Below are 11071 nucleotides of genomic sequence, written 5' to 3'. Positions count from 1 at the left end.
GGTCCGGTACGGGGGCAACACTGAGGGTTGCGATCCATTGCCGGACACGGAAAAAAAAAAAAAAAAAAAAAAAAAAAAAAAAAAAAAGAAAAATGCCCTTTTCTGTATTCCAGAGATGAGAGTCCTGCCAAAACGGAATTTTTTCAGCATTTGATTGAAGACCGGACAGAAGCGGCATTCTCTTACTATGAGTTTTTGCTTCATGTTCAGCAGCAGATTTGTAAGTGAAGTGGAATAAAATTGAATGAGAAAAAAAAAGATCCATAACGTAGGTAAAGCATAATCCAATCTGTCAGAGAAGCACATAGGAAATTTGAAATGAAGGCATCTGTTGTTATAAGACAATGCACATCGCTGTGTTTGAGGCTTTGGCCAAAAGGTAAAGGGGAAGAAAGAATTTGACAGATTTTCTTCAGCCTAAATTAATTGGTAAAGTTGATGCTGTTTCACCAAGTACATTTTGAATTGGTTTCTACACATTTCCAGTAGTGCACCAGTACAGTGCTCTGTTCATTGCAAGTTGGCAAATTTATGTAGCTATGTGGAATGATACATTACAATGTAAAATTAGATAAATTCTTTTTTCTTATAATTAGTATAACATTTCTGGACTTGAACTCTGACAATAGATGCCAAAAGGCAGTGGTAACATGTTGTTTGTTTATATGAATTACTTTTTAACAAGGAATGATTCATATTCACTAGATGAATTCAACATTTTCCCTGTAAAAACAATAGCGTTTCAGTACATGAACTATAGAAAAAATATATATAATGTACATAAATGTTACATTTGTAAAGAAAATGTAAAAATGTAACTACAGAATATGAATTGCTTAAACTGTGCTGCTTTGTTGGATGACAACTCTTTTTGTCACAGTTAGAGAATGAGATTGACTAACGTATTATGAATTGAGTTCACAAAAGAAACATAAAACTCTTTGTAATTCTGTTAAATCTTTTATGTGGATTTATTTATGATCAGCCTACTAATTAAAAATATTTTGCTTGAAAATATGGTTTGATGTTCTTGTTCTGTGTGCAGGTTGGTGGTATTTTTTTTACACATAGGATATATTGAATTTACTACTTGGGTAGTAATATATATGAATCAATAAGTTTTCATTAGTCTGTGGACATTACCAAGCACTTTTTCTGTTTGTTTTCTAAACATAAGTGGTACTACTTTCAAAATACAATTAATTACTAAATATAATCTTAAATTGTCTTTCTCATTTAAGTTAGGCATTTTTTCCAGCACACTTACAGCAAGGAAATTGTAATAATATATGTGACTATCCTCTTTATTTGACTTTAAGATTGCCATCTTGAATTTTGAGAGTGATTTTATTCTTTTTTTTTTTTTTTTCCCCTTTGGTCACAAAACAAGTCTTAATACATTTTAAAAGACTAAGGTCATAGAAAATATGTTCTTTGACCACAATAACAGAAGGAAATTTAGAAAATTCATATGTGTGTGGAAGTTAAACAACACTCTCCTAAATAAACAATGGGTAAAAAGAAAAATCACAGGGAAATTGGAGAAAAAAAATCAAAGCACAGCATATCAAAATTCATAGGATGCAGGGCTTATGCAGTGCTTGGGGAAAGTTTATACTTGTAAACACCTATGTTAAAAATAAGAAAAATCTCAAATCAGTAATGTAAACTTCTACCTTAAGAAAATAGAAAAAGAAGAGCAAACTGAACCAAAAGCAAACATAAGTAGGAAATAACAAAGATTACAATAGAACTGTCTGAAATAGGGAATTAAAAAACAATAGAGAAAAACACCAAAACCAAAAGCCAGTAATTTAAAAAGATCAGCAAAATCTGCAAACCTTTATATAGACTGACCAAGAAAAAAAGAATGAAATCACCAAAATCAGAAATAAAGCAGAGGCATTATTAGCATTGTCATTATGGGTTTTTTGTGGTAGTAAGATTTAGTTTCTTTCTCTTTGTCATTTGCATTTTTGTTCTCCCGGTAGGTTTTGTTCATTCTTGTGTATTTGTGGTAGGATCATCATTTTTCGGATTCCAGATGCAGGACATCCTTGAGGATTTCTTGTAGGGCTGGTCATGTGGTGGTGAATTTCCGCAACTTTTGTTTGTCCGGAAAATACACTATTTCTCCCTCATTTCTAAAGGATAGCCTTGCTGGGTGGGATTCTTGGCTGGCAGTTTTTTCTTTTAGTATTTTGAATATATCATCCCATTTTCTTCTGGCCTGTAGAGTTTCTGTTGAGAAGTCAGCTGTTAGTCTGATAGGGGCTCCCTTATAGATGACTTGATGCTTTTCTGTTGCTTCTTTTAAGATTCTTTCTTTTTGAGTTTTGTCAGTTTGATTATAATGTGTCTTGGAGATGATCTTTTTAGTTTGAATTTGTTTGGTGATCTTTGAGCCTCCTGGGTCTGGATATCTGTGTCTGTCCCTATACCTGGGAAGTTTTCTGTTATTATTTCATTGAATAGGTTCTCAATGCCTTTTGCTTTCTCCTCCCCTCTGTAACACACATGATTTGAATATTTGTGTTCTTAAGGCTGTCTTAGATTTTCTTCATTTTCTATTTTTTTTTTTTTTGTCTGCCTGGGTTATTTCTAAAAGACTATCTTCAAATCAGAAATTCTTTTTTCTGCTTGTTTTAGCCTGATGCTTAAGCTCTCAGTTGTTTTTTTATTTCATTGCATGAGTCTTTCAGTTCTATGAATTCTGCTACACTCTTTTTAAGATATTGATCTCTTTGTAAATTTCCTCCTTCATATCCTGGATTTTTTTTTTTTTTTCTTTTTCATTTCATTATGTTTTCTGAGTCTTTTCGTGTCTCATTGAGTTTCCTTAAGATTGTTGCTCATAATTCCCTTTTCAGTCATTTCAAGGGTTTCATACTTTACAAGGTCTGGTATTTGAGAATTACTGTATTCTTCTGGTGGTGTCACATTTTGTTGGGTTTATGTATTTCTAGTATCTCTACAGTTGCTTATATTACTCTGGAGTGGGCTTTGAGGAGAGAGATGGCCTCTTCTTTTTCCGGTCTGCACTGGTGACTCTACTTGAGTCGATGCAGTTGAGTGTCTGGTGGGCTGCCACGGTGGGCTGTGGCAACAGCTGTGGCATTGAACCACTTTTGTGGTAGCTGTGGCTATGATGGGCCGCTCACGTGGCAGTGGTGTTTTCAGTGTGCTCTCTTGCCTGCTTCTGGGCAGAGGAGGCTGCCCTCGGCTCTTGCCTAGGACCCTAGGAGTGCTGTCTTGCCTTCTTCCGGGCAGAGGGGGCTGCCCTCAGCTCCTTCCTAGGACCCCAGGCATGCTTTCTTGCCTGCTTTCAGGCAGAGGGGGCTGCCCTTGGCTCCTGTCTAGGACGCCTGGTGTGTTCCGAGAGTGATTTTATTCTGATCAAGAAATCTCTCACTGACTAACAGCTTATTTACTATAAAAACTGTTAATGATTCATTAGGTTGTGGAATGGAATTTTATTTTGTACACTCGGAAAGTTCTCATCAATAAACTTTGGAAGGAAAAAGGTTCTTAGTTTATGTGGGGAATGATTTTTTCTGGTTTGTGCTTTCGTGGATCTCTTTTCCTTGGATAAAAATAAAAGTACTTTCTTACATTCCTGATGGAAATGAGGTTATATGACTCACCCTAAATGACATTACTTACTAATTAGTGACAGAGCTGATAGTAAAAGCCAAATATTCTTTCCACCCACCGCTCACTCCCACCATACCCCCCACCCCCAGGACTGTACTCATCCCTACATCATGCTGCCTCCAGAAAGAATCTTATTGAGCGGTAGGAGAAACTGCAGTACTCTAAGACTAAATACCGTAATTTTACAATGAAAAGTATGATATTTCTACTTTAAAAAAGACAAAATCTTTTGTCTTTGGATATTTTGTCATTCATTCAATAAATATTTCCAAGCTCTTAATATGTGCCAGGTATAGTTCTAGCCAAAACAAAATCCCTGCTTTCACAAAGCTCTAGGGTGAGAGTGTGGAAGACTAGGGAAAGACAATTTCTATATAATTTGTCAAGTGTGATGAATTCTGTGAAGAAAAATAAAGCTGGATAAGGGGATTGAGAATGCTGTTTTTGATTGTAACCAGAGAAGGCCCTTCTGAAAAGGTGAGAATTGAGCAGAGACCTAAAGCCATGTGGATATCTGGAAGAACTGTCCAAGTAGGGGAACTTTGTGGTAGAAGAATGTGGAAGTTACCTTCTGATTGCTTTTCTTTTCTCTATCTGTAGAGTTATCAGCTGAGAAAGGGGAAAGAGTACTAGAGATTTTATGAAATAGTCTCTTAGAGTAACATATTGAATTAACAAGCGGCACATAGTAAGATTGTCAGGCAGCACTGAAGGCCCATCTTGGGATGTGAGTCATGAACTTAAGGTGAAACCAGTTAGCATAGCTAAGCCTCTTTCCTCTTGCTATGTTCAGTGTTTGGTGGACTATTGGATTTAACCAGGATTGGGTGCAAGGAAAAGGGGAGCAAGGAAATTGAGAATGTATACAAGGGAGTGACTGTAATTTAAGCTAAAGGAGCACAAAATGGGAGATGGATAGAGAAAAGGTAGTGGGCTTAGTAGTTTGGAAGTTCTGTTGAGGTCAAAGACCTCTTAGAGTATGGATACTAGAAAGAATGAACTAGAAAGATAAGAAGTAGTGACCAGTATATGGGATGCTTGGAGCTGAGATTTGAGGGAAGTTTAGATATTGGTAATGACAAGATCTAGGGTATAATCTGTGAGAATGGGTGGTTGAGATGTTATTAGAGATAACTCAAGGTGAGGAGGTCAGAACTTGGAGCCCAGGGTTTTAAATGGATATCTATTTGATTATGAAAACTGCCCCCCAAAAATGACAGGAGTAGTGGTGGAAAAATGGGGACTGTAAATGACTGCAGTAAGGAAGAGTGGCAGGGGATATGCTGTGGTCGGTGACATAAGCTTGGAACACCTGAGGTGTAGGTAAGGAGAAGGAATAATCTGGATTCCTACAAATGAGGAGTAGAAGGATGCCTACCTGGGGTTTGGGATCAAAAACAACTGCCCCTTGAAAGGTTTGCAAGGGAGGTAGTGTCTTCAGAAGATAGCCAGATTTCATTTAGGGTATGTGGAAACTGACATAGACCAGGATATAGGCATTATGCGATTGATCCTGATAGGAGGTAGATAAGCCATTCTCATTTCTTCCTTATGGGACAAATATCTTTGGCCATTTGCTTTGTGAGGCAGGGAGCTTTGGGTGAGAAGAAGGGGTATGCTTGCAAGGAGTTTTAAAAGGAAAAGAAGGCTAACTGCACATCATTTTGAGAGCTCCCCTTCATTCACCTCCAGGCTTTGCACATGCTGTTCCCTACTTGGGAAAAGCCTTTCGACCCCTTTATGTCTTACTTCACTGAGCCCTGCTCATCCTCAGAACTCAGCCTGGGTATCACCACTTCTTGGCACCCTTTCCTGACTGCCCCCCCACCTGGATTAGATACCCCTCCCACGTGTCACTATATCACCTTCTGCTTATCTCTCTGATAGTCCCCATCATGCTGTGTTAGGATTGACATTCTCCTTTAAACATAGGACCTATGTTCTCTTTGGCTTAGTGCCCCCTCATGCCTGACATAGTAGGCATTCAGTAAATTGTTGAATCAATGTTAAATAATTCCAAGTTAAAAAGAAAATGAGTTGAAGACCTGCAAATGAAGGCAAAAACAGTCTCTTTTTGATGAGAAGAGAAACATACTACATTAGATTGGAATTAAGAAAATCTTGACAGATGGAATGGGAATAGAGCCAGAAGTTGGATGATAACCCTTATGAAGATTTAGGAGTGTACCATCTCTGAAGTTTTTGGAGGTTCAGTGCTCTGGAGCATGTTGCAAGATCCCCTCCAGTATGAAAGACAAGTTGCTGCTCCCTGTGCTACCTTCCACAACGATTGGCACAGGAAGCTATGTATACCAAATTTCAGTGTGTTGCTCTGACACATTACCAAGTAACCTGTAAGGCTGCCAATCTGGGGTGCAGTCAGAGTAAGAGAAGGCCCTACATCAAGTCAGGCTGCAGTGCAAACTGCTCTGCTACTTGGGCTTTATATTGGCCCAGTAGATCTAACTTGGAGTGGCTGTGGCAAATACAAATGTCATATGGAGCTTCAGCCGGAGAATCAGACCTCTCTAGGGGTTTGGAGTACAGCCATGCACTCTTCTGCAAAAAACTTACCTTTTTGAGAACAGCTCTTAGATTGCTATTGAACTGTCCTACATTTATTAAGTGCCCTTGTGATCTGAGCTGATTAGTGTGAACTGAACAGTAAGAATGAACATGCACAGCAGCAATCTATCACTATGTGAAAACTGTGTAAGGGATCAGGCTCATTGGGTCATAAGCAGGTGGCCCAGACTCTTCTGACACCTGCTCCTGCTACATTTCTTCCTTTCCCTCAGTTCACATCTGTGGCCTCATGGGGAGTTTCCTTATGATCAGTTAACTAAGGAAGATACCAGAATCTGGTTTTAAGACAAAATGTGGGCACCAACTGGACTGCTATAGTATTAGTCTAGTCCCGATCTTCTTTGTGGGCAGAACTTTAAGCAGTAAACTGACTGCCACTTTGTGGATACAGTGAGATAGCTAAGAGATGTACATCTATACAGCTTCATAAGCAGTGGCTAATGACTAATTAGATGGTCAAGGACTTGGAAGGAACAGGATTAGAGAACTGGTGACAAGGAGGTTTGGAAAACAGGTATTTGGATAGACTTTATGAAATGGACACAGAGTATGAAGATATTTGTATTCCATATCAATGTACACCAAAGGGTGTCTGCAGCAAGAATTATCCACCTTAATCAGGTGGATGAGGTGACTTATCCTATGATGGTTAGACTTTTTCTGTAGCTACCTCAGTATTTGTTCAATGGCCAATGTACAAAGTTGCCATACCTCTGAAGATAGAAGCTATGCATGGGCTAAATATTATGGATGTCCCCTCACCAAGGCTGATCTGACTACTGCCACTGTATTCCTAACCTGACTTCAGCTGAGACTTACTTTAGTTCCTCAATATGATATTCCTTGGGAGAACCAGATAACCACCTGAGAGCATGTGGATTACATTGTAATCCTTTGATCACATAGTAATTTGTCCTGAATGGAATAGACACATCATCAGGCTATGGACTTGCCTGCTCTGCCTGCAGTGTTTCTGCCAACACCACCATCTATGGGCTTACAAAATGTCTTCATCATTGCCATAGGATTTCCACAACATAGCTTCTGATCAAAGAACTCATTTTATAGCAAAAGAAGTATGGCAATGGGAATTCATTGGTCTTACTACAACCTGTCACCCCAAAAAGCTGTCCTGATAGAAAGGTAGAATGTCATTCTGAAGACTCAGTTATAGTGACAGTTGGGGTAACTATCCTACAAAATGCAGTATATGCTTTGAATCAGCAACCAACATTTTTCTCCTACAGCCAGAACACTCAGGTCCGAGAATCAAGAATTGGAAGTGAGAGCATTCCCTCCTAATCTAGTCACAGAATTTTAGGGTTTTAGTTCCCAAAAAAGATATTCCTAGTTCCCAAAGGACATAATAATGTTCCCACTGAATTGGGAGTTATAACTACTATCTGGCCATTTTGTGCTCTTTATACCAACAGCTGGAAGGGGATTGATCCTGATTATGAAGAGGAATTGATTTGCTGCCATACAAGAGAATAGGGAGAACTATGTCTGGGACCTATAGGATTTTCCTGAGTGCCTCTTAATATTTCTGGTGTTTAATACTAAAAGTTTATGGGATACGTCAACCCAATAAAAGAATGGATCACTGATGATTCAAACTTTTCAGAAATAAGATTTGCATCTCCCACCAGGAAAGAATGCAAACCAACATTCTATACTGTGGTAGACAGAAATTGGAAGATAATTTGAGAGGTTATAGTAGGAATAAATTTGATAGTGAAAACTCAATTCTACCTAATTCTAGTTTTGGATCTGTCACTTAATGTTAGACTGACTCTAATAGAAAAAATATGGGTTTTGGAGCCAAATAAAATTTGAATTCTAGTCCCTCTGCTAGCTGTGTGACCTGAAATCCCTAAATTTCTCTGAGCCTTCGTATCTACTAGAGATAATAATAATTCCTTGATAAGAGTTTTGTGAGAATTATATGGAATGACTGTAAAGTTTCTTGTGCAGCACCTGGCATGTAGTAAGTACTCGATAAATGGCAATCGATGTTTTGACAAATTAGCTGCACAGCGGTAATAGTACTAATGATTCTCCCATGTTGAGCCTGCTCTTTGCCCTCTTATTACCTGCTACTTTCTACCTGCACCGAAATTCTTCCCCATCTGACACTGAAAACCAAAAGTTTTTGTGCTGGCTACCTGCCACCTTAACTCTGTTTCCTATGATCGATTTATCAACTGTACTTATATATGCTTCAGACCATCCAGGACTGATGGATACACAGAAAGAAGCAAGCAGTCTTAGTCCATTACATCCACATACCATCAGAGTTCAAAACTCAGCCACGATTGTTATATTTTGTTTGTTATCAGGTTTGTTCCAAAAAGGCGATTCCAAACTTCAGCTTTCCACCTAATATCTCTTTATTGGTAGAGAGTTATGAATACTTATGCCTCTGAACCTTTGAACATGCTGTTCCCTGTGCTAGGAACGCAGCTTCACCTCTTCATTTGGCTAGCTCCCATTCCTCTGTCAGTTGTTAGTGTGTAGTGATGTCAGCCTGTCTCTCACCCCTAGTCTAGGTGGGGTCTTTCTGCTATATGTTACTATAGGCCCTTGTACATTTCCTATTATAACCTTTATTCCAATCTATTTATTTGTTCACCGTTTAGCTTTCCTGTTATGTTCTCTGCAGGCAAGAAGCTCATCTTTTTTATTCATCACTTCACTATCAGAGCCTAGAACGGTATCTGGCAAAACCCCCTCCCCCAATGTACTGATAACCAGAAATATGTATGTATGTATTATTCTTAAAGTTGGTTGTAGATTTAAACTTAGAAGTCCTGTTTTATTATTCATCCATGCATTCATTCATTCAGCAAATATTTGAGAACCGACTATGTGACAGGTACTGTTAGGTGCTGGGGATAGGGCAGGGAACAGAACAGACAAGTCACTTTTGTCATGGGACTTAAATTCTAGTTGAGGGGGACACAAAAAAATAAATGTGTAATCTCAGATAATGATTAAATGCTAAGAACAAAAAGCATAGTAAAGGCTAGCAGGCAGCAGTAGGAGTTAGTGCAGCCAAGCACACCTTATGCGGCCTTGCAGGCTATGGTGAGGCCTTCGGGTTTCACTGTGAAAGAGGTACAAAGCCTTTAAAAAGCTTTGAGCAGAGTCGCGATGTCCTACCAAGATGGGTCTGGCCAGCCTACTGTAGGCAGCTGAAGAAGGCAAGGGTGGAAGCAATTAACAGTTTATGAATAAATCAGCTCCCTAGGCATAGGTTACGTAGGTGATGTTTGGATTAACAATTTAAATTGCCCTGAAATATGGGAATCGACCCTGGCAGCTTGAACTAATCCTCACTCTATTATTCTTTTATTATGGTATTGAGTTCCATCTGCTAATAGTTTACTGAGGATCTGTTTTATCTATTTTTTTTTTTTTTTTGTCTTTTTGTCTTTTTTTCGTGCCGGGCAACGGATCGCAACCCTCAGTGTCGCGCCTGTACTGGACCGGGACCGGCAATGGGATCGCAACCCTCGGTGTTGCCCCCGCTCCTCGCTCAGCCAGTGAGCGGCCGGTCCGTATGTGGGATCCGAACCCTCGGTGGGAGCGCCGCCGAGCTTCCCAAGCGGCGCACTGTAGCAGTGCACCACCGGGCCGGCCCCTGTTTTATCTATTTTTATAAGAAAGATTGGTCTATAGTTTGCTTTTACAGTGTTTACTTGTTTAATTTTGTCATTAGCACTATGCCAGTTTTATTAATTGAGTTGGATAGCTTCCCATCTGTTTTGATGCTTTGGAACAGTTTGTATGAAATAGCTAAATTTTTGGTGTATAAGATAGGAATTATCGGGGCCGGCCCGGTGGCGCACTGGATCAGTCGCCACTTGGGAGCGCGGTGGCGCTCCCGCCGAGGGTTCGGATCCCACATATAGACCGGCCGAAAAAAAAAAAAAAAAAAAAAAAAAAAAAAAAAAAGATAGGAATTATCTATTCCTGAAGTTTTGGTTAACTGGCCCATTAAGCCTCTGAGCTTAGGGCCTTTTTCCAGGTTTCAGGTCATAGACTATTATCTATGACCACTGTTTCGGTCTATGACTACTAATCTATCCAGGGTCTCTTTTTTGAGCCTATTTTGAATAGTTTTAACTTGATTGATATAAGCAGTTACTGGGGGTTAGCTTTTTCAATCCTTTCTACTATGTAGTTAGTCCTTATTTCTTTTTTCATGGTCATTCTTATTTCAGGCGTTTTCCTATCTTTGTGCCTTTTAAAAAACCCAACTTTTGGTTTTATTGAATCACTCTACTTTTTGGGAGAGGGGATAGTGGTTTCTATAAAGGAAGAGTAGAGGAAATTTGATTTGCTATCTGCTTTTACCATTATCATTTCCTTCCCATTACTTCCTTTACGTTTATTTTTGCTGCTGTATTTCTAGCTTCTTGGATTGTAAGCTTAGTTTATTTTCAGCCTTTCCTGTTTTCTAATAAATGCATTTAAGACTATAAATTTTCGTGACTACTGAAGATTTTAATATCAAGTGCTTTTTGTTGGTATTCAGTTTTAAAATAATTCTCAATTTCCACTTATTTCATGTTTAATCCATGAATATTTATGTGTGTAATTTAAATTCCACTGGTAAAGATAGGGTAGTGATACTTTATCTTTTTAATTTCCCATTTCTTGTATTTAATTTCTTTCAAGTTTAAAGAAATATTTGAGACATCCGATTTAGTCATTACATTATGAATCAGCCATATGTGTTTGAAAATAATATGTATTCGCATTTGGGTACAAAGTTCTTTATGACTCTAATTATTAAAAATGGAGTCTTAGGACCTAGAGGCAGAAT

The 11071-nt window shown here is 38.6% G+C and overlaps 1 protein-coding gene across 5 annotated transcripts in view; it reads left to right on the top strand.

Moving 5' to 3' along the window:
• Positions 1-1015, top strand: part of SEC24B (SEC24 family member B) — a 77603-nt gene extending 76588 nt beyond the window's left edge. For all 5 annotated transcript variants that reach the window (XM_008571977.1, XM_008571975.1, XM_008571974.1 and 2 more), the window contains one exon: positions 114-1015. In XM_008571977.1, the coding sequence (XP_008570199.1) occupies positions 114-228 (115 nt within the window). In that variant the 3' untranslated portion in view covers positions 229-1015. The remainder of the gene's footprint in view (positions 1-113) is intronic.
• The last annotated feature ends 10056 nt before the right edge of the window (positions 1016-11071 follow it).

This window comes from Galeopterus variegatus, unplaced genomic scaffold, assembly GCF_000696425.1.
Source record: "Galeopterus variegatus unplaced genomic scaffold, G_variegatus-3.0.2 Scaffold741, whole genome shotgun sequence".
In the NCBI taxonomy this organism is placed as follows: Eukaryota; Metazoa; Chordata; class Mammalia; order Dermoptera; family Cynocephalidae; genus Galeopterus; species Galeopterus variegatus.
This window is presented reverse-complemented; position numbering and strand designations above follow the sequence as displayed.